Below are 24,610 nucleotides of genomic sequence, written 5' to 3'. Positions count from 1 at the left end.
GTAGAGCTAAGCACTGAGCTAGATTCATTGAGAAAACGCTCACTCACTCCCTTCCTTTCTATTTGTAAACTGATTTTTGTCAGAACTCGGGCAGGATGACTTGATCTGATTTTGACAAAATTGGCTCGATTTTATCGCCCAGCAGATCACGATGAGTAACACTACTCAGGATATGTATTCTATATATGTAAGCCATAGTGTGGAGAGGGGCTCCAAACTATACCAGACAGCGCATAAAATTACAAAGTTGAAACTCTCTTAACAGTTGTCTAAGGAGTTGTCTAACCATTTGAAGTTGTTTTCTAGTTGTAAACTATTGATGGCCTAACCTTACTGTGAGCCAATAATAATTAATTAATGGAGTTCCTCTGCCTAAGACCCTCACTGAGGAGCTGTTTCTGGGTCGGTGCTCTGAGCAGTTGTGTAGAGGAAGCAGCTTTATTATCTGTAATAGATTAGAACTAAGCTGTGTTAAAGGGACGTATTGAATTCAACCTCTGATATTCAATAGGCTTAAAGTAAACTGCAACATCAGCATCTGAGGATAAAACGGATGTTTATCCCCTCTTCCTCTCTGATATTTACTAAAGGATGCTATTAAACGTCTATGACCAGACACTAACCACAATATGGTCGGATTATAGACGTGGGTGATAATTGCTTTCTCTGGATTGGTCCCGGCTGCTATATAAGCTGGGAACCCTCCTACATATATTATTCTGGCATTAAGTGCCAGCATATATCCAGACTGAATGCTCACCCTTGAAGGTGTTTTAGTATAGCGGTACTCCGCCATCAACATACCAGAAGTCGTCTTATGAGGCTCTATTAAGCTTCCTTCTGTATAGCTAAGGCCTATGAATGGATGGTGCATTTCTACGTGTCTTCACCATTGTGGTGTCGCAATACGCCAGTTAGTGGAAAGTTAGTATCCCCCTCAGAAAGGTCCTTAGACTAACAAAGGGACTACTTTTGTTCCTGGTTAGGTTTTCACCTATTATTAGGGTAACCTATTATTTGCATGAGTCAGCATCACTGGACTTAAGTTGGTGGTGAGATTGATATGTATAATTGTTTGTCTTTTTTGAAGCCATATTTTAAAGAATCAAATAAAAGTTATATTTTAGGGATCTATCCTGTGATGAGTACAAATAAAAAAAAACCTGATCCCTCTGCCCCTGTGAAATCTTCTGTAGTATGTAATGCAATTTTTGCACCCCTCTGAGGTTTAGATACATTGTGTTGCTTGGTCTATTCCTCTCTTTGAGCCTAATGAAAGGTGTAGGTCTGATTGCTCCCTGTCCATCACAGGAGACTTTTTCCTTTTGTTTTTTACATATCACCACAGCCCAAATACCACCCAGAGGGGGGAGAGCGGTTCCAGTCCTATGATGATGTGATGTGCCTGTGACATTTGGTTAGCCTGCAGCTTCCCTACTCCAACTTTTGTAGCAGGAATAATCTTAGTGGCATATTAGAGAATTCCTCATAATGCAACTACCTACTCAGATATGCTTTCTTGTTCACCTAAGTACTCAAAGTACCTTTTAAAGAGTGCCTATACTTTTTATTGTGGGAAGGTAAGGGAATAGAATGTGACATGTGATTTTAAAAAGATTTAAAATGTGTTTAATTAATGGCGGTTTACCTCCTTGTTATAAATTATTGCTGAACTTTCCTGCTTGCTGTGGAGATCACTATTCCTGTGTAAAGTCCATTCGCTGCTTCTATCTATAGCGTTTTTAACACCCCCCCCCCATCATTCCAGTGGGTGATGTGGAGCATTAAAAAGCGCTGCAACACACTAAAATAGAGCATACACTGTTAGTTGAAATCAATGGAAGCTCAGTACAGTGTCTTTAGCGGGCGTTTGAAACGCCTGCTTAAACGCTGTATAAACCGCCTGTGTGAGAGTGGCCATATGTGCTCTAAAAGGACAAGAGAATTCTAAAACTTATCTCACAGCTGACCTGAAATGTCCTCTTTGATGACTTTTTCTCTTGTAAATGAATTAATTAGCTATTTTCACTTATTATATTTGTTTCCATTTAGATCCCCCAAAAGATAATGGAGGAGCAACAATTACTAAATACAATGTGGAAATATCTGAAGAGCAAAATGGTAATTATCTCATAATATCTAATTAGTTTGCTATGGTATCTGCACAGCTCTCAATGGAGAAATAGATCTGGTTGCGTAAAACGGTTTGCAGACCATAATTATAACCACTTAAGTTCTACGTCACAAAAATCATTGCTGGAAAGACAATTTCCTGTGTGACTTAAAATCCTCTTGACAATGTGACATCTAAATGTTTGCATAATGAAGACATGAAAAGCAAACTCATTGATTAACCTTCTAAAATTTTCTTGGGCAGAATGGAAAAAGCAGCAATTCTGCCATTGCTTTTCCATCATGAGTGTCCAGAATTCACCATGCAGCAGAAATAACACATTACGTGTTGTGCAATAATAGCACATTTGCTGTAAATATTGTATATAGCCGATGCAGGCATAGTGGCCCTTGTTGGGCCTCTGGCTGCCATGGCAAACAATCCATTGCACCACAGGGTGCTGGTGGAAGTGACAAATAGACCCGCCTTTTGGTTACAACCTTGATGATTAGGCTCCTATTGACCTTTTGCAGTTATAAAGATAAACAGTTGCTATTTGTTTTTATCATAAATCCGCTTAGAAGACCTTTCAAGAGCTCTGAGAAAGAAAAAGGGGCCCCAAGACCGAGCCTTCGGACAGATTTGCTAGTAGAATGGCATTCTGCAGCTTCCTATATGTAGTGATACATGGAAGCTGCAGGAGCCAAATGGTTGCAAATTTTTTATAAAATCTAGTTACCAAAAAAAATGTTTAGCCAAAAATTCATACATTTCAAAAAAAAAATTATAACCCTGATTTTGGTCTATGATGGATGGATTTATTTTGAACCGTGTGCATGTCCGAACTGCATCCGTATGAGTGTATCTATTTCCGTGCACCTTCCCTTTTTCTCAAGCGCAACAAAAGGAAGGAGGCTGAGTTTTATTTCTACTGTCAGTTAGCAATGAGCTGTGAAAAACAGAGCGCACAAGGGTGTATATACTGGGATTTTGTGTTTTTGTTTTTGTTTTTTTACACAAACCATTGATTTGTGTAGGGTGAAAAAAAACATGACTGCGAGTAAGCCATAAGTGTAGCCATACAAATTAGATTAACAGTCGATCAAGATGCCTTTATCACCCACCACCCCAATACACATGCTCGCCCGAGCATTCAATTCTGAAAAAAAAAAGGGAAGAAAGCCCACCAGGCACCTAGCCTGATGGCAACTGCCCAATCCGTATCTCCCTCGATCTGCCATGGGTAAGGGTTGGGAGGCCCGTTAGGCCCATTTAGACACAACGATTATCGCTCAAAATTTGCTCAAATGCAGTCTTTTGAGCGATAATCGTTGTCTAACTGCCCTGACATCGTGCAGTTTTCATTAAGCCGTTGCTCATCGTTGTCTTTCAGCATGCTAAAAAGACAACGATGAGCCTTATCAGGGATTCACAGCGGGGTACAGCTGATACTATTGTTTCAGCTGTATTCCGCTCCCTGATGACAGGCTGGGTATGAAGAACAGTATAACAGCCGGGCGCTCCGTGCAGAGAACAGCTGGATGCCCAAGACAGCCGGGCGCTCCCAGCGGGGAACAGCTGGATGCAGAGAACAAGCGGCTCCCCGCTTGTCCTCTGCATCCTCCGCTGGGAGCGCTTGGCTGTATGACAGCGTGGCACTCCCAGTGGGGAATAGCTGGATGCAGAGAACAAACAGCCCCCCGCTTGTCCTCTGCATCCTCCGCTGATCATTTTGTTCCTAAATGACACAACGATTATCACTCAATAGTCGGATAATCATGTGTAAATGGGCCTTTAGGCACATAAGATGATTTTCCAGACGAGCCAAAGTTGGTGGGTTCAACCGATAGACATCTAGTTTGTATGGCCACCCATTGCCTTGTATAGCTGGAGTTTGGACCCTTGATGAGGTGGGCCTACGCTACGCTAGTACATACAGATGTAGCGGAGTCTAACTTGAGATTTAATGCATTAAACTGTGGCTTAGAACTTTGTTTTTCTTGCCTTGTCAATAGTTTTTTAAAGGCTTTTTTGTGTTAGGATAACTTGTTGCGGCAAGTGTTCGGCATTGGATTAAAGTTTGCTACATCTGTATATGTATTTATGACTGTACTGTATTAAAAGAACAATCAGGTTTCAAGGGACGGAGCAGTTTCTTTTTGTTATGCATATTGCTCCTTAGGAGCAGATTTTTTATGAATCGTGCAAACAGAGGCTTATTTAATTACATCAGACAATATGTACAATTGGTGTGTTAACCACAGAAATCAATCAGATGCTCATTCTTCATGTGTACACACTGTTAGTATTAATAATGATAAAGATATGTATTTTTCTCCTTTGTTTTATTTGGTCTGGTTCTTTTGTCTGCAGGTACTCCAGCAGGTTGTTCTGTATTAGTATAAGCCATGCAGCTCTTGTTTCCTCTGGTTCTACATTTTGTAATTATGATATGACTGTACCTCCATCTATTGTGATGCAGAGTCTGTTCATCTAAAGCTATTCAATCTGCCTGATAACCGTATTTCCAAGGGAGATTGTATTTATTAATTCATGTGTACAATGCACCTTATGTGAGATGTCTCATCTGCGCTGATCAATGAGCTTACGCTTATGAATTTATTAAATTGATTCTCGGAAGCTTTGATGTTTTGTTGTGGTTTCTTTTATCTCAGAATCTTTGGTTTAGCGTTTCTAGGATATCCGTATAAATGTTAGTAAAACAATGGCTCGTGATTGGCACCATTCTAATCTTTCAGGAAGCAATTGGGACACGGCGTACTCCGGGACGGCGCGAGAACATCTGTGTGACCACCTGAGTCCCGGCTGCACCTACAGGATTCGTGTTCTCTGCTTTAGTGACGGTGGACAAAGCCTGGTATGGATTTCCGAATTTACCTGATTAATTACTTTATTTATAGTGATGATGTAGATGTATTTCAAAAGGTATCCTTTCTTTTTAGTTTCAAATGACTCCAGATTCTAGGACTTATGCTAATGCCTCCTCTACAGCTGACCAAAAACAGTATTCCTGGTCATAGCTACAGCATAAAAGGGTTTAACCATCTTGTAAAGTGATGGCGTATCGCTAGAATAAGCCATCACCTTACAATCGGTGGGGCTCTAACCCCTGGGACCATCAGCTATTTTTTGAGAATGATGGAGATATAGCAATGCCCTGAATAGCTACCCAGTTGCGCAGGGAATTGCAGCAGCCCCATTCGCTTGAATAGGGCCATACTACAGCAAGTAGCTAGGATGACACTATGCATAGAAAGATGGTGAACACAACACTAAATCAGTGCAGATACCTACCATTGCCAGGCTTGGTTTGGGTCACAAAGGTTGGACCATCATTAATCATAGTGATGGCATACCTTAGCGAAATGCTGTCACTTTGTAAGATTGGAAAAGCCCATTACCTGATATGCACTAAGTGGCATAAAGATACGGTACAGTATTATAGTTCCTGCAGTCTAGCAAGAGCAGATCAGGTCCTCTGCTGTCAGTGATAGTCGAGGAACCCAAGGAGAAGACAGAAGTGCTTATTAACCACTTCTGCCTTCTCTTTTGCAGGTTACATAGCGCACAATGAGCTCTATGTAGAGAACAGAGAAAGCATAAATGCCATTTCTGCCATTCTACCTGGAAATCACTTAACCTGTCATGGCAGAGTTGATGGGTCTTAGCAGATCCAGATCAGATCTGCTAGTGACTACTGTCGCTATAGAGGATTTTTTTCCCCTATAACTGGTTTTCGTATGCATGAACCAGTTACAGTGGAAAAGTATAAAATTTAAAAAAAAGATCTTATGAATGTCCCCCAGAGGTCCTATGTGACGTAATACGTGACGTAAATCTAAAAAAAAAAAATATAGGTGGGAAGATAATTACTACAGAATATTATAACAATATATATTTAAAGAAAAAGAAAAAAGACCCAGCACCTGCACCAACCTATATCATTGCCATATTTGCCCTGCAATTTAAGACTATACAGATTATATCAAAACAAAATGGGGAGCCAATTCCTGTACTTTATTTGAGTTGTAAATGTACTAATTTTAAAGAACTATGAATTAAAAATGTTTTGTACAAATAACCCCTAATAAAACAGAAAAGTGAAAAAAAAAATGTGAAAAAAGATATTAAAGGGGTTCTGACATGAATAATGTTTTTATGCTTTAGCAGCCATTGTTCCCTGGTCTGCCTAATGGACCCAGGGAACCCATGATTTAATGGCTGCTAAAGCATAAAAAGATAATACTTACCTGTTCTCCTGTTGTTGTTGACATCGGGGGGTCATCTCCCGGCAGCATATTAGCACTTTCTGCTTAGGTTAAGCAGCCTGACTAGAGCCACCTGATTGGTGCACGCTGTGCAGTCACGTGGTGCCGAAGAGCCAATCAGGTGGCTCTAATCAGCAGCGCTGCTTAACCTACGCAGAAAGTGCTAGTATGCCTCCCGGCAGGCAGTCTTCTTCCTCCAGCAGCCGCGCCGCTCCGGGATCGCGCGCATGCGCAGTGGAGAGGTGCCTTCTGACAGGAGTCAGGACGGGCCGCGTCTCCACTGCGCATGCTCAGCACTCCGGAGTTCAGCAGGACGGACGGGCCGCCCACAGCAAGCACTGTGCGGTCCGTCCGTTGACCTCGGAAGTGCCTGACGGACAGACCAGAGCAGGAAGCGGTCTTTTTGACCGCTCCTGCTCTGCTTTAAAGGCACAGAAGAAGATGCCGGCTGGAGGGGACATGCCTGGCGATCGGGCCAGGCAAGGTGAGTACAATTTTTTTTTTTTCATGTCAGAACCCCTTTAAATAACCCTTTTATATTACAAAATGCAGCAAAAATTATTTTGGCAACCCAAGGAAAAACAATAGGCCTGTAAAATCACTACCAAACTGTCTGGTCCTTTTAGGACTAACGTAAACTAGTCCTTATGGTGTTAAAGGATAATTTGAAATGTTCATGCAGTGCCCCTCTGGGAAATGGAAGATGCCACTTATTAGAAAGTAGATTTCCTAAAAGATTGGACATTGACTTGTTGGAACTAGAGTGTTCCTTCAAGCTGGTGGCTATGATTAGCAAACAGTCTTATAGCTACCATAGGGGGCATTGCTACAAGTCTTAGAATTTGCTCTCAGTCGAAGTGTAAAATGCATTGGTACAACATCTACAACAGTTTTAGTAGAACACACCAAATATAAGCAAACAGAAATGTTTAGTTCTTCTTTTCTCCATAAAAACGAGTTCTTAATTGGTTTGCATTAGAATCCCACCAACAGGCTGACATGGTACTTGGGATTCTATCTCGTTCTAGTCTTTTTATATACCTATCTGTGTAACAGAGTAACATTGGTGAATGTGATTGTGGTCATACATTCAAATACTCTTGCCACTACCATGATGGAGCTAAAGCAGAGATTATGTACACAGACTGATCACATAATTCACGCCACGTAAATGTTACACCCTACAATACGTGCATTGAAATGATTTGGGGCATTCCTCAAGAAGCAAGGGCTCCAAGGGTAGCTAAAAACAAAATATAGTACCAAACCATTAATGAGTCCAGGCCAGCTGTGACTGCGGGAATTTATTATGAAGCTGCACTTTATGCCGTTTGTAAATAATAACTAGTATCCCAAATGTATATGCACTTTATTTAGTCCAACAGTTTAGTTTCTGTATCTTGTGTTGTCTGCAACAGTTTTGTAGTGAGTTCTTTATTTTGTGTTTATTTGGTTTTTTTTTTTAAACCTCTTAAGGCTTCAGACATTTTGACGGTACAGACCCCAGCTGTGATACCTGGACCTTGCCAACCTCCAAGACTCCAAGGCAGACCACGGGCAAGGGAAGCCCAATTACGATGGGGTAATGTTATCAGCATTCTACTTAAAATTCTGCATGTAATCATATAATCATATATATTGTGCTCTTATTTAAAGGAGAAAATCTATTAGACATGTTAAGATGTTTTTAGAGCATACTTGTAAGCAGTACCGATATGTCTATTAGTCAACACTTGGATTCTCCATAAAATAACAATTCTGCTGCTTTTTTTTTTTTTAGAACTCTATCTACATTGTGCAATTCCTCAGTTGTTCCTCCTAAAACTGTATAATAAAATTGACAACTGAATGTTCCCATTTTCAATAGTGCAAGCAGTATGAGACTGGGTAGGGGTATACCCTGTTGACAAGAAAAAGAGTAACGCCCATTTGTCAATTTATTTGTACATTTGCAGGAGGAATAACAGGAATTGCAAAATGCAGAGTTCTTAGTAAAGGTGCCCCAGTAGTGCTAGTTTTGATTAATGCAATTGTGTGTGCTAAAACAGCCGTGTTAGAAGTGGCAAGAGGGTCATCTTCAATGTCGATGCCAAGAGAAAAACTCCTTTATAATATCTTACTTGTCTGATAGTAATACCTCAGAAGTCATGGACATATTTCTCATAGTTCTGTATGCATATACTGTATTTCTATGCCATCATGTACCTATTATGTTTACAGCGCCCCCTTCAGTAGATGGTGGATCTCAAGTCACCTGCTACAGCCTGGAGATGTGTTCTGGTGAAGGGGAACAGAGGGAGGTTTACCAAGGAGGTGACCTGGAGCACACAGTTTGTAGTCTTTTTCCAGGAAAAGCTTACAGCTTCAGGATACGAGCAGCAAACAAGGCTGGGGTACGTGTGTTTAGAAAACCAATATAGTGCATAGACTATTAGTGGTGATTTGTATCTGGTTGCTTCTGAGAATTTGTGCTGTTAGTGATCCCAATCCTTACTTTTCATGTAAAACCTGAAACTACTGTACTAATTCCTAATTTTCTTGATACTTCACTTTATACTGAGTACCTGGCTTTGATCCGTCTTCAGGCTTCTGTAAATCCCCATAGACTATGTTGGAGAACACCAAGTACATGTACAGCTGTCTCTACCACGCCTTCTGTTTCCTTTGTAGTCAGGTTCTGCAGGTATCAAAGACACAACAAGTTGACAAAGACTTGTTTCCCTAATGAGATAAGTTCTAAAAGTCTATTGTCAGATCGGGATATATGAAATTATAGGTGAAAACAGGGAGACACCTTATTCCCATGTACTCTGCTTCCTATGGAAAAAATGCAGTGCCCTTGGTCTGGAGTTTTTGTTTTGTTTTTTTTTCTTTTAACATTGTTGTAAGTGTTGTATACAAACTTGATCAAACTTTTTGATAACTTTTTAGGTTGTTTCAACTTCCATTCTGATATTTTGCCTATTAAACTATATATGTTTCATTACTTATCTATAGTTTGGACCATTTTCTGAAAAGTGTGAAATCACAACCGCACCAGGACCCCCAGATCAGTGCAAAGCGCCTCAAGTAACCTGCAGATCTGCAACATGTGCACTTATACACTGGGAAGTGAGTATAAACTACGGTTGTTTTTACAGCCTAGTTTCAGCTCAGGTGCAGCCAAAATAATCAATGTAGAAAAAAAAAACCTGCATTACAGCATTATAGCTTAATAGAGATCCTAAGCAGGATGAAGGACACCTGCACTCATATCTGCAAGCAGAGTTTTGACAAAAAGACCAATTCTTAGGCTATGTTTACATCTGTATTGGGGCTCCATTCAGAAGCTCCAGCGTACGGCAGATTCATCCCAAAATTCGTGTGCTATTTCAACCAGGAAAATGCTGACTGGCATGGCAGAAGCAATAGGGGTTCATCTGGTACCCATTGGCTTCCATTATATCATGTATTCGGGACTCTCTTTTTCTGCTGCAGTGACAACACAGGAAAATGAAAAGCGTAGTGCAGGTGTGATTTATTTGTATTAAAAAAACGCAATAACGGGACCCAACACCTTCTTTCCTCATCATTTAAAGGGGTTGTCTAGTTGTAAACTATTGACAGGCTACCCTTAGAATAGCTGTCAATAGTAGATCAGTGAGGACCTGCCACCCAGGAACCCTGCTAATTCAGCCTTACTGGGCTGATGTGCTCATGCACTGAGCCGATTTCTGCAGGAAGAAGACAGCTCCTTTCCTACTGCAGTGGTCAGGTTTGGTATTGCTGGTAAAGTTCACATTTGCTTCACTTCAATGCCTTTAATACCAAGCCTGACCACTGCAGTGGGAACAGAGTTGTCTTCTTCCTGCAGTGAAAACATACATTGGACTGGTGAGCAGCTGATTGGCATAATTTCATAAAACTAGTCCCAGTACTTTTTAATTTGCTTTGATGGGATAAAACGTTTGGTGTTTAAATATCCTTATAGTTTGCTTGTGTACAAGTGATTTGTCCTTTTTTCCAAAGCAGAATAATATATCTTTATTCCACAGGCCCCCAATAATAATGGTGCGGAGGTCACAGAGTACAGGGTGGAGTGGGGAGGCATGGAAGGCTGCATGCAAATTTGCTACTGTGGACCTGGCTTTACTTACGAGATAAAAGGCCTTTCACCAGCAATTGTCTACTACTGCAGGGTTCAGGCAAGTTTACATATAATCATAGTATTATTAACATCTAGACCACCAACAAGGCCCGTCTTAGTTCTAATACTCTTCTATGCTTTAATCTCATGATTGCAGGCTGTGAATGTTGCTGGTGCAGGCTTTTTCAGTGAAGTAGTCCCTTGTTTAACTCCGGCTTCTGTACCGGCCGCCGTGACAAACCTCTGGGAAATGAAGGAAGATGAAACAGAGAGTCCACATTATTCTCCCTCCACTTGCCTTGCTATACAGTGGGAGAGGCCATGTGACCACGGCTCAGAGATTACCGGCTACAGTATAGACTATGGAGACAAGCAGACTATCACTGTTGGAAAGTCATTAAGCTACATTATAGAACAATTACAGCCAGATACCACATACAGGTATAGTACAAATCAATTTCTGTTCTAATCCCCTGTTCTCAAGGATACCTTGTGAAAGGATCCCATTAATATACCCCATAATCACATTTGACCTTCGTCCTCATTGAGCCTTCTTTATTGTCCCAGAAAGATCATAAAATTGACTTGATGCAAGATCTTGATACTGGCGGCTTTGTCAGGGTTAGTTTTATAAAGTACAATAATGGACACTGGTGCAAAGTTTTAATGTGTTTGTGGTTAAGTCCATTTTTCTTTTAGGTTACATATTCACAGATCGTCCATAGTTGCTAATCTTCTGCTGACATAAAGTATATGTTTGTTTTCGATTTACTAGAATACGGGTTCAAGCCCTAAACAGTCTGGGAGCAGGTCCTTTCAGCCACTCTGTAAAATTGAAAACCAAACCCCTTCCCCCAGAGCCCCCGCGCCTGGAATGTGCTGTGTATAGTCACCAGAGCCTTAAGCTGAAATGGGGAGATGGTACGTCCAGAACGATCCCAACGGACTCCATTCAGTATCACCTTCAGATGGAGGACAAAAGTGAAAGGTAAGCAGGTACCCGCTGTGATCTCATGTGTGCGACAAAATTACTACAATTAGAAAAGAAAAATAACATGTGCTAAGTTTCTACACAAGAATAATTGTTGTGTTTATTGCAATCTGGTTAGTTTGGGCTGATTATCGTATTAAAATATAAGGTGTGGACTTCATACTTCAGCGTATATGAATATATATATAATATATGTGTGTGTATATGTATATATATAATTCTACTCCCCTCTCGGCCTCTGTCGGGGCTCGGCGCGTATAGCTGCTTGGCTTCCCGTCACTGTACTGAAGCTCTTTCAGCATGCAGGGATTTAAAATCCCCGCCTCCCGAAAGGGCTGTGTTTGATTGGCTGAGCGCTCAGCCAATCACAGGCAGTGCTCAGCCATTCATTGAATTCAATTTTACAACAATGCTACAGTGTATATCAGTACATTTACATACAAACATTGAAAAATATGGCTTTGGGGTCATGCCGTATTCATCAAGTTCCGACACCACATTTTACAACACAGTTTACAACACATGTAGGAAAATAAAGTTGAAAAACTTGCAACTCATTTGTAAAGATTTCCTGCTACTTTTCAACTTCAACAAGCTGTAGAATGCAATGCCAGGTTTCATCTGGCTCATCAATAAGGCCTGCTCCACTGGGGAAGAAACGGCTGTGCAACGAATGCAAGGAGTCTGATCGGTAAAGTGGGTGAGCTTGAAGCAAGAATGACCGATGAAAACTTCGATATAGTCGGAATAACAGAAACATGGCTTGAGAAGTGCGATTGGGTGATGAATTTACAAGGTTTCAATCTCTTCAGAAAAGACTGTGGAAACCAGAAAGAGGGGAGGGGTATGTCTATATGTTAAATCATACTTAATGCCGAGGCTACGGGGGGATATAGGTGCAGGAGATGAACATGTCCCTGTGGGTAGAAATACAGGGAGAAAAAAAATAACAAAATACTGACGGATTTTCTATAGACCACCAAAAGCAACAGAAGAAACTGAAATCTTACTGTTAAGGCAGATAGAAGAGGTGTCAATCCGCAACGAAGTAATTATCATGGGAGACTTTAACTATCTAGCTATAACATGGGAAAATGAAATCTACAAATCTCACAAGTGTGATAAATTCGTGAGAACAATTAAAGATAACTACCTTACCCAACTTGTGCGGGAACCAACGAGAGGGAGGGCCATTCTGGACTTGGTATTAACGAACAAACCAGACCGAATAGTGGGGGTGCAGGTTGAGGGACACTTGGGGAACAGTGACCACAATATAATTAATTTCAAGCTGTCATTCAATAAGAAACCTTATCGGGGAGCGACAAATAAACTAAACTTTTGATTAGCTCAGAGCTACTATCGGTAACATTAATTGGGACACCGTCCTCAAAAATATCAGTACAGACAACAAATGGGAAAAGTTTAAAAGCATCCTAATTACCTCATGTGAGCAGTTCATACCCTTTAAGAATAAAAGAACTACAAGTAGAAGGAAACCAATGTGGCTTGACAAGACAGTAAGAGAGGCAATAAATGAAAAAAAGAAAGCGTTCAAATTACTAAAGCAAGAAGGCAGTGAAGAAGCGCTAAAATCCTACAGGGAAAAAACTAAATATGTAAAAGATCAAAATTGCAAAGGAGGAAGCAGAAAGACTGATCGCTAAAGAGCGCAAAAATAACCCTAAACTATTCTTCAATTATATTAACAGTAAAAGGATTTGTACTGAGAGTACTGGCCCTTTAACAAATAATACAGGAGAAATCATTGAAGATGGTGGGAGTAGGCAAACCTACTAAATAGTTTCTTTTCAAGTGTATTCACGAACAAAAAGTAAATGTCACACAAGATGCAGGGGAATAGAACGACCCCCCCCCCACCCCCCCCCCCCCGCAAAATATTACATACTTAACACAGGAGGAAGTGCAGAGCCGGTTAAAGAGGATTAAAATCGATAAATCGCCAGGCCCGGATGGAATACAACCAAGGGTTCTAAGGGAACTAAGTGATGTGATAGCTAGGCCATTATTTCTAATATTTATGGATACTATCAAGACCGGGGTTGTGCCATTGGATTGGTGCATTGCCAATGTAGTTCCAATTTACAAAAAGGGGTCCAAAGGAGAGCCTGGTAACTACAGACCAGTAGGTCTCACTTCAATAACTGGAAAAATATTTGAGGGGTATCTGAGAGACGCCATGCTAGAATACATCAAGGAGAACGACAGAATAACAACTCAACCAGCATGGATTCATGAGTGGTCGATCATGTCAGACCAATCTGATCAGCTTCTATGATGAAGTAAGTTCTAAGCTGAACCTCCGAGAGTCTATTGATCTCGTATATCTGGACTTCTCTAAAGCATTTGACACTCTGCTGCATAATAGGTTGATATACAAAATCGTGCAGCTCGGACTGGGTGAAAACGTGTGTATCTGGGTAAAGAACTGCCTCAGAGATAGAATGCAGAGGGTTGTAATAAATGGTTTATACTCTGATTGGGCCACCGTCGCTAGTGGGGGGCCACAAGGTTCAGTGTTGCGCCCCGTTCTGTTCAATATATTTATCAATGGCCTGATAGAGGGACTGCACAGTAAAATATCAATACTTGCAGATGACACAAAATTATGCAATATAATTAATACAACAGAGGTCAATGTGCAGCTAAAAATTGATCTGGATAATCTGGGGACTTGGGCAGAAAAATGGCAAATGAAGTTCAATGTTGATAAATGTAAGGTTATGCACAGGGGCAGGAAAAACGGATGTCACCAATATACACTGAATGAGGTAAGGGAAATTGACATGAAAAAGGACCTGAGGGTACTAGTGGATTGAAGATTTAACTGGAGCAACCAATGCCCGTCAGCTGCTGCAAAGGCAAACAAGCTTTTGGGATGCATTAAAAGAAGTATAGGGGCGAGAGACAAGAACATTATTCTTCCATTATATAAGGCACTCGTCAGGACCCACGGGGAATACTGTGTACAGTTCTGGACACCGGTGCTCAGGAAGGATGTTCCATTGCTTGAGGGGGTTCAAAGAAGGGCAACTAAACTAATACATGGAATGAAGGGACTGGAATACCCAGAGAGGTTATCAAAATTAGGATTATTCAGCATGGAAAAAAGACCGTTAAGGGGCGATCAAATAACTATGTATAAATACATGAGGGGACAATACAAGGATCTTTCCCATGATCTGTTTATACCCAGGACTGCGACGGTAACAAGAGGGCATCCGTTACGTCTAGAAGAAAGCAGGTTTCATCACCAATACAGAAGAGGATTCTTTACTGTAAGAGCAGTGAGACTGTGGAACTCTCTGCCTGAGGAAGTGGTGATGGCAAAATCTATAGAGGAGTTTAAGAGCGGACTAGATGTCTTTCTAGAGCGTAAGGATATCACAAGATATAAACATTAGGTGACCAGCGGGTTGTTTATCTTGGTCTTACATTCAGGTAGGAACTATCAGAGGTTGATACAGGGATTATTCTGACTCCCATTATGGAGTCGGGAAGGAATTTTTCCTCCGAAAGGGCTAATTGGCTTCTGCCTCTTGGGGTTTTTGCCTTTCTCTGGATCAACAAGGACGTTGAAACAGGTTGAACTAGATGGACATTGTCTTCATTCAACCTTACATACTATGTTACTATCTAATATATGAAGAGTCATATGTATCCTGATATAATTTCCGCTGGCACATGACTCACCTAATATATTAAGAGCAGAGTTCAAAATTCCAGTCTTAATAAATTTCCCCACAGTGTATATAAGTTGTGTAGCATACCTAATTGGACTTAATTCTGCGCTGCGTCTTCCTGAAACATATATCTACATACATATGCTGCGAGTTACCAGTTCTGCCAGTTTGCACATATGATACATTTTCTCTTTTTCTTCTCCCGCAGGTTTATATCCTTATACAGAGGGCCTTGTCATACGTATAAGGTACAGAGATTAAATGAATCTACATCATACACGTTTCGCATTCAGGCCTGTAATGAAGCTGGAGAGGGTCCCTTCTCCCCAGAATATGTTTTCACAACCCCCAAGTCCCTCCCTCCTGCGCTGAAAGGTAAGCAAGACTGTTCAATTATACAGGGAAAGTATTTAAAATGCGTTTTTTTTTAATGTCCCAAAAGATTATACTGTGCAACAAAAATGTTCTTAACAGAAAGTAATTGATCTGTTTCTGTAAAATTAAAACACACTGATTACACTGGTAAAACTGAATAATAGCAGCAGGACTCATTTTTTCAAGTTATTTAACCCCTTAGTGACCAAGCATTTTTTTCGTTTAAAAAAAATCGTAACTCCTTTATTTTTTCATCAACGTCGCTGTATAAAGGCGGGACGAGTTGTATTTTCCAATGGTACTATTTAATGTACCATATAATATACTAAAACACTTTTTAAAAGTTCTAAGTAGAGTAAAATGAAAAAAAAAGCTGAAATTCCGCCATCTTTTGGTGCATCTGGTTTCTGCGGCGCACAAACTGCAACAAAAATGACATGATTCTGTGGGTCAGTAGGATTACTACAATACCAAACTTATGTAGTTTTTTTGCAAGGGCTCATTTCTTGCGGGACGTCCTGTCGTTTGCGTTAGTACTATTTTGGAATACATATACCTTTTTTTGATCACTTTTTATTGCATTTTTTTCTTCGAGATAGAATGACCAAAAAAGCGCATTTCTGGCGGTTTTAATATTTTTTTTCAGACACCATTCACCGTGCGGGAGAAATAATGCGTTACTTTGATAGATCGGACATTGATGGACACAGCGATACTAAACATGTATTTTTGTTTTAGGATTTTGATTCTTTTATTTAGTCTAATCAATGACCTTTAAAAACACAGTTCATTAATTACAATGTAGGGTGAATGCACGCGGGCGGAAATTCCACGGCGAGATTTCCCACAGAATTTCTGCCCGTGCATGCTGCCATAGGATTGCATTGGTTTATGCAGTCGTATGCAGACAGCCACAATTTGACCACGTGAAAACTTGCACGTCTTACTTCTATGCGAGCCTCTGGCTACCTGCGCCTGCTCTGTGCCTGTGCCCAGCCGGCGCAGAGCAGAGTGAAGATGTCGGAGGAGGTGAGCCGCAGGTCACTGCAGGGGCACGGGTCTTCTGCATTTTCCCTTACTGGTGAATGATCCGCAGTGTTTATGCCACATAGAAACATACCCTATATGTTACATAAACCTACCCTTATAGTGTGAATGCAAAATAGTTGCACAATCACTTTTGTTCTTTTTGTTAAGCAAGGATAATGGCAAGCCTACTGGATTAATTGTATAGGCATATTTGCACCAAAAACACTACAACGGCAATTGGATTATATTATTCCCCATAATTGAAAAACCTTATGTGGCAGAAAAAAACCTGATATCATATTTGACTTCAATGCACTAAAGTTACTGTAAGCCGCCTATTTGCTTACCTGTTACGAAAATTGTGTTGCACAGTGTTATTGATTTGTTTCTCTCCTTACTGTAAAACCAACCTTGCTTTGTCCTGCTTGTGTTTACTTACCAGCTCCAAGGATAGACCGAATAAATGATCACATCTGTGAAGTTACCTGGGAGTCTCTGCCTCCAATGAAGGGCGATTCAATCATCTACATTCTACAAATTATGGTCGGAAAAGACTCCGATTTTAAACAGGTATTTCACTTTGTAGTAACAGACAAATAATAATGATTTAAAACAAGTATGTAAGACTAAAATATAGGAATGTATAGAGCACTGGTCCAGGATGCCCTAATGAAGCATTGTGGGTAGAATCATTCCATGACTTACCACTAGGCTGGAGTCAGCATTGTACTTTGTCCTGCTCAGCTTAGCTCTTCCCAGATGGCCCTACACAAATAATGCTGATATGTACAATGACAGCTGGATTTAGTTGCTGGCTTAACAGGACATGAGAGAAAATATGCAGCCTCTGAAATCGAAGGCATGACTTGAAGCTCCTGGACCCCAGTGCAAAGTCTGTAACGGGGCCTCCACCTACCAAGAGCATTTTGTAAGACACATGGCAGACATATTTTTGGGACCCGTCCTGCAGCTATGCCATGGTGACTGTTACCTCCGCCCCTCCTATAGCTACTCACCTGGCTGGAGTCTCATCACCAATCCAGAGTTGCACAATTTCCTTGCTTACAAGATTTCCTGTTTGTGGTCAATTAGGATGACAAATTTCAGAGAGACAGCAGAGGCATGACACAGATCAGGGGTGCACACCCTTTCTGGTCCAAGGGCCACATAGTCCTATTGAAGCAATCCTAAGCGTGGCAATAAAACTTAAAGGGGTATTTCCATTTTAGACATTTTATAGCATTTTCAAAGTATATGCCTGATAGGTGCAGGTTCAGCTTCTAGGACTCCCACCCATCGGGAGAATGGGAGTCTCCAATCTCACTCCAGAAGAGCATGTGGCTCTCTTCATTCCAGTTTATAGGAATGAAAGAGCTGAGTGTTTCACCACTCCTGTAAACTATGATTATGTTAGCCACATGCATGCATAGCCATATCATCTTATTCTTTTTAGAGTGCCGCAGAAGGATCAGGAGACCCCTATTCTGCCAATTTATGGGGGTCCCAGCAATGGCCACACAGTGCACCATTAGTATTTGCCTATCGCTGCTTCTACAATATGCACCTCTCCTATTCTCCAACATGGAAAATACGTTAACAGCCACCAGACACGGCAAGAATGTCTGTAATTGTATGGTTGATAGCCACAAAGAATTGCATCACAGGCCACATGTGGCCCTGGGCTTCAGATTATGCACCCCTGACAGAGTGACTATGAGTACAAGGCTGTATGGATACCCTGGACTCCCCATTCCATCACCATTTGAGTCCCATAATGTAGCTTATGAGGCTGAAAGTTAATGACAAGTTCCATTTAAGAAAGTATACAACTTTGGGTTAAGAAGCCTTTTATTTTGTAACACTGATGGAAAAGTTGGCTTTGTAGCTATCTTGTATTAGCATATACAAGACGGAACATGAGAAAAGCAAATCCTATAAAATAACGTATAAAGTAAGCTACAAATGAGTATCCGCTTCCCCTCTGGAGATCGATACTATTTACAAGGTTTGATTCTGTGGTACATCGTCATAGTTTCCTTACAATTGCTTCATCTTTGTGCTGGTTTAATTAGGTTTAATACGTTACCAGAGTTTTATGTCAGATGCAAGAAAGAAAGCTGTTGAAGATAAATACAGATTTTTCTAATTATTGAATTACATTTTTAAAAATATAACACTGCAAAGTATATTAATTTAGCAACGCAAACAGGACTCTATTAAATTCACTAATAAGACTTCCTGCACAACTAATCCTATTAATACATGCTTGGCTAACCAGTTTATTGAGGACATAGAGTCAACAGAGAAATCCAAGGGCTTGGAAGCCTTTCTCTGTTAAGTGATGATACATGCATAAAATACAGCAGTCCAAAACGGGAACAGGTAGACATTATACTCAGTGTTTTACTAGTGGCTGCTGTGTCCACCTACCTGCGAAATGGGTGGCTCAAAGTCTAGGAAACCTCACCCACCGCTCCACTTCCACTTTGTTTGCTGTATTGGTTTCTTTATATAAGCCAATCATAGAGCCCAGTAGCTGGGACTCGGTAATCAACTGTAATCCATGTAGGAACCAATTAGCAAACGTTTAGTTTTCAGGCAGTGGCCAAACAGGGAGATTGTCCATTTCATGGAGTTGTCTAGAATCAGAAAAACGCTTAACTGCATTTTTCCAGGAACCGGTCCACATGTGTTGATGGGTTGTGTCAAGGATTGTAGCTCAGCTCCACTTTAGGGAATAAGGTGAAGCTGGAATATCGCGAATATCCTGTGAATATCCTGTGAACAGGTGTTCAGAAGAACGTGTTTATGTAATGCTGTAAAAACCATTTAAGCATAAAGCATGGTTAGACCAAGGTTTTGTTGGCAGAACCTGTTATTTTATTGTAGGATCTACAGATATTTCGGAAATCATCAGGATCTTCCAGTGCATACAGATATGTTCTGTCTGTTCTGCATAGGACCACCCATTGGTTGTGTTGTGGGTTGCAGGATTCAAGGGTCTTACTAGCATTTTGCAAAAGTATATTGAATTGGAGTCATAACCCATATTAGAGCTAAGGTAAGGGTGCGCATATTTGTATCTAATGTCTACCGGGAAGCTTAAACTTGGAACTACATGATATATTACATTTTATTAAGTTACAGTTTTATATTATGCTACTATTTTACGGTTTCACTGAAACTGATTATATGTCTCCTCAAAGTTTTTGCCCTGGTAATGACAGATCATATTTCCTCTTCCAGGCATATAAGGGACCCAATACGTCTCACCGATACTCAGCCCTCCATTTGAACTGTGAATATCGATTCCGCGTATGTGCCATTCGCCAGTGCCAAGACGCTGCCGGACCTCAGGATTTGACTGGTCCTTACAGTGCCACAGTCCTCTTCATCTCACACAGGAACGAGTCACAAAGCAACACCAGCAAAGACATTACTGAACCCACAAGGACAACAAGGACGCTGAGCGATGAGCAGTGCGCTGCCGTCATCCTTGTGTTGTTTGCTACATTCTCCATCCTGATTGCCTTCATTATCCAATACTTTGTCATAAAGTGAAGGAAGCCCATTTAGCTTTATCCTGATCCCTATACTTTATTTTTTTACTTTACATCTTCTAAAGAAAAACATACATTTTGTTTTTTCCAAATTCTCTTGCTTTTAAAGAAACATGGTGGCATGTAGTACAGCATCAGGACTACTGTAGCATGTCATGTTGTCACTTCTGTCAGCCACAAAGCTTGTACTATTGTATGGTCCTAAGTAATGAAGGCACAAGCCAGACAGACCTCGACTCATATGCCATCTGGTGTGATGTTTACACACTTCCAATGCTCCTCAGATCTTTCATGGTTAAAAGATTGACCTTGTGCAAGGATGACGGAGATTTATTTAAGGGTCACCTTAAGTGCTGCAAAAAATACATGAAAAAGTGGGGGTGTTTTTCTCATTGTACTTCTACCTCCTCTGTGTCTTAAAGCTACCCTTTTTTGCTGCCTGGTGCGTTGCTGGCGGTAGCAGGGTATTAAACTAATCTGAATACAGTAATTTGTCTCAACTCAGGCAGTAAATACAACTGGAATTTCTAGAAATGGTATGTCAGATTAATCAATAATGGAGAGAAAAGAAGGTATTTATTGTAGATATTACAGATGGCACAACTGGTTTAATTAACATAATGAGGCTCGATCCGAAGACTTATGCCTTGTAGAGATGCGATAGGAATTGTCCTTTCTGAGGATAAGCAGGTTTACATTTGCTTGCTTTAGTGCGAGGCACAAGCCCTTTTATCTAAACTGGATGAAGCATCTTTGTTTGGACAAAACACGTAGAAGGACTATTTCTGCTGATCAGAATGAGGGAAAGTCCATTTGTGGCAGGCTGATGCCTTAGGCCGATATTTGCAAGGAATACGATAGTTGAGTCCATTGTGGTGACTAGAAAGACACACTTTAATGTCAACTGGTCTGTCGAAAGATAACGGAGAGGTATCCAATACAACCTCATAGGTTGTTGCTTCTCTAATAACTAGGGTATCCAGTATATGCATTACTGAGTTCTCCATATTGACGTCCCCCAGTCCACTCTCCTTCTGCATCTAAGCACCATCTGTAGTGGGTCGATTAACCGCTGCCAAACCAAGACATCAACCACGTATCTACTGAGTAGATCTGATTGATCATATTACTAATAATTCCAGGTCCACTTTATTCTTTACGCACTGCAGAATATAGAAGTAATGTCTAGGGTAAAAAAGAGCTGAGAGCTTTGTCAGTCAACTACGTTCTAGTGTTAGTAATACTCTTTATAAGATGCATGAAAACACTTTAGAGCATCTCTTTAGCATGGATCAAGTTTCAGACATTGGTCAGCACTTCGAATAGGTAGTCCAATTCAATGGGAACATGGCTTACACAAGGTAAAAGGGTTTTCTAGCCGAGGCCAAGACTGTTTGCCGTTTTGGCTTATCTGCACCTTCATCAGTTATCTGGACAAGAAAAATGAAAATATACACCAGTGGTGTCATATGTTTAATGACCTATCATATGTTAATTCTTTTTCTATGTAGTGACTGACATGAGATAGAAATCTAAAAAAATTAAGTCAAAGAAAACCAGAAGCAAAGCAATCTAATAATCATGTATAAAAGAGCGCACGGTAGTTGTTTCAGAGTGTAGAGGTTTTAGGTTTTGGTTGGTTACATGTTTTATGCTTTTCTTTCACACCGTTTTTGTATTTATTGGTGACTGTGCTTCGTCTCTTACTATCTGGATAGTTATGAGGTTTTATTTTATTTACTTGTTCCAATGAATGATGAAGGTCAAAATAAGATCGAAACATTCTAAAGTAAGGCTACTGTTCAGCATCAGCTGATACGCTTGCAGCTTTTGCCTCCGTCCTTTCAAAACTTTGCTTGGAAGTGCTGGCGTTCGTCTTGCATCAAACTACTCTACAAAAAGACAAAAATGGTGTCCTGACTTTTGAGGCACTTTTACCTTGTGTATGCCACATTTCTATGATGTGCAGTTTTCTGAAATGTCTCTGGCTGGTTGTCTATTTGGTAAAGCTGGTGCTAACATTTTTCTATGAGGAGAAGGAAACTCACAACTAACAATATCCTTATAGATAAAATAGATGTCCCCCTATCCATCCATGGACAGCCCAAATGATATTCTCCTACCATTGAGATCAGCCTTGTTCTAACCAGCAGAAAGATCCTACTACATCAGCTTCTGTCCCCTTAGACCTCTTTGCCTGGGACCCTATGGCACTTCATTTTCTAGACTCTACGGAGGGCCGAAGGTTACCACTTCAGATTGCTCTTCGAAAATTCAGGTATGTCTGAGCACTTTTAGCTAACTAGTATATAGGTTGAGGGGCCGCTACTAGTCTTACAGCTGTCCTGCCATTGTGGCTGCCCTCTTCACGTCCATGCTCCGTCTCTAGCGTAGCCATTTTTTGGTTTCTTATCCCTTTTTGTTACCTCTCTCACCAAAACTTAAAGGCAAAATGTTGTAATTTGCACCAGAAACCTTTTTTAAGCTGCTTTATTTCTTGGAGATAATAACTAATGTTTAATGTTATGTCTGTCCTGAATTTGTACCAAATTGTTAATTGCATGTAGTCAATGTTGCATAGAAGCACTTTGCAGTTTTCTCCTGTTCTGTGAGCTTGCGTATGTAAGTTCTCTAATGACCAGAATGAAGTATGATATTGGGTACCTCTGTGCGCGGGTATCGATGAGCTGCCAGCTTATATGAACTGTAACCTAAACCTTACTGCTCACACATTGTCTGTTTCTTCACCCATGCTCATCCTTTTTTATTTATTACCGCTATGTCCGGAGGTAGTGAATCACTATTGTTTTAGTTTTGTTGGACTTGATTAGCATTTTAATGACAATAAGCACTTCTCAGATAAATAAGCGGCTAATTCGTGCTATGAAGATCTTTTCCAGAGCTGTTTCTACAGTAGTAATGGGCATGTATTGTAATTGTTTGTGTCAAAAAAAAAAAGTTTTGTAGATTTTTATTTCGTTTTGTTACAACGGATGTGAAAATTTCAGTCCTCTAGTGGTAACAATGCTCTGTCCTATGAATCGTGACGTGTGTTTACCTTTTTTTGTTATTTTCTCTTCCTTTGTCACCTTTTTATGTATCAGTTAATGTGTTCTCACATGAAATGATGTATAAATATATTTTTTTCTAGAGCCTTCTGTATGTGCCATGTTCGGCCAGTATAAATGAGGTTTGTGTGTATTTGCCCAGAAATTTCCACACGGTTGAATGTCTAAAATTAGGGTCACTCAGAGATTATCTACAGTGACTTGTTTTTTTCATAGCAAAATTCAAGATGAATTCCTATTTTTGATAGTAAACGTCATTTAATAGTGTATACGCCACTGCGTCTCAGTGCAGAGTTCTGCAAATATAAGGACAAAAAAAAAAAGCAAAACAATTTTTAATCTAACCTTAATTTTACCTCATACACTGTACATTCCAAAAAAGAAAAAAATGCTAAACTTTTTAAAATCTTATAGGTACACTACCAAACATATCATAAATTGTATAATGTCAGACTTCATAAAAAGGAAAAAGTGTATAATCGCATAGAAATATACATAAATAATGTAGCAAAATTCTATAACATCTGTGGAAAATAAAAGTTGTATAATTCTTTTCCTCGTGTGTTGTTTTTTTATTTGTGAGATTCGCTACTTCAAGGCTGGGTTCACACAGGGCGGAAATCCCGCAGAAACCTTACAGAATGACCGCACCAATAAATTGCAAGATAAGCGCAGCTTCAAAACCTGCGGCATTTAGCCGCGGGTTTTGAAGCAGCTGCACCGTCTGCATTTCCACTGTGGCCATCTCTTCCCATAAAGAGGAGAGAGGCCGCTGCAGAAATGAATAAAGAATTGACAGTCTGCGTCTTTGTTTTCTGTGCTGCATGTCCGTTCCCCCCCACACACACACACACACACACACACACACTTTTTACCCCCAGAAATTTCTTGTACTATAACCCCCCCCATAAATTAAATTATACTACAGGCTGTGCCCTAAGAAACTATGTCCACCACAGTAATCGGGCATCCCACATGTGGATTCCACAGTAATCATGCATTCCCCCATGTGGTGTCCCAGTTTCTGTCAGTTTCCTGCATGGAGGATAAAACCAGGGCTGGTTGTACAAAACAATGTGAAACCAACCTAACCAAGAAACTTTTATTTGCTTCATCGTTTTACGTGGGGGGGGGGGGGGGTGAATTTAGTTAAATTGCTAGCAAAAAGAAGAGTAATGTAATTTGATGGTATTGTGATATAAACATTACAAGTAACGGAATACAAAGATGTAATTGTTCTCAGTAAGGCCCAATGTCCACAGGTGGGTTTGATTTGTGGAATCTGCGAGGGAGATCCACAAATGAAGCTGCCCATAGAGATGGACGGCTTCCATTAAAATCAATGGAAGCCATCC

At 40.4% G+C, this 24,610-nt stretch overlaps 1 protein-coding gene across 5 annotated transcripts in view; it reads left to right on the top strand.

Moving 5' to 3' along the window:
* The window catches only part of FNDC3A (fibronectin type III domain containing 3A), a 187,750-nt gene extending 163,941 nt beyond the window's left edge, over positions 1-23,809 (top strand). For 4 of the 5 annotated variants that reach the window (XM_066583972.1, XM_066583979.1, XM_066583986.1 and 1 more), the window contains 11 exons: positions 2,053-2,121; positions 4,873-4,991; positions 7,879-7,984; positions 8,623-8,795; positions 9,400-9,513; positions 10,437-10,586; positions 10,686-10,969; positions 11,304-11,516; positions 15,432-15,598; positions 17,070-17,197; positions 19,874-23,809. In XM_066583972.1, coding sequence (XP_066440069.1) covers positions 2,053-2,121; positions 4,873-4,991; positions 7,879-7,984; positions 8,623-8,795; positions 9,400-9,513; positions 10,437-10,586; positions 10,686-10,969; positions 11,304-11,516; positions 15,432-15,598; positions 17,070-17,197; positions 19,874-20,188 — 1,838 coding nt within the window. In that variant the 3' untranslated portion in view covers positions 20,189-23,809. Of the gene's footprint in view, positions 1-2,052; positions 2,122-4,872; positions 4,992-7,878; positions 7,985-8,622; positions 8,796-9,399; positions 9,514-10,436; positions 10,587-10,685; positions 10,970-11,303; positions 11,517-15,431; positions 15,599-17,069; positions 17,198-19,516; positions 19,689-19,873 lie in introns of all 5 variants that reach the window. The other variant, XM_066583994.1, reaches the window with a different exon arrangement.
* Positions 23,810-24,610: the final 801 nt, after the last annotated feature.

The sequence above is a fragment of the Eleutherodactylus coqui genome, chromosome 1, assembly GCF_035609145.1.
Source record: "Eleutherodactylus coqui strain aEleCoq1 chromosome 1, aEleCoq1.hap1, whole genome shotgun sequence".
Taxonomy (NCBI): domain Eukaryota; kingdom Metazoa; phylum Chordata; class Amphibia; order Anura; family Eleutherodactylidae; genus Eleutherodactylus; species Eleutherodactylus coqui.
The sequence above is the reverse complement of the archived record's forward strand: the minus strand, read 5'-3'. Positions and strand labels throughout refer to the sequence as shown.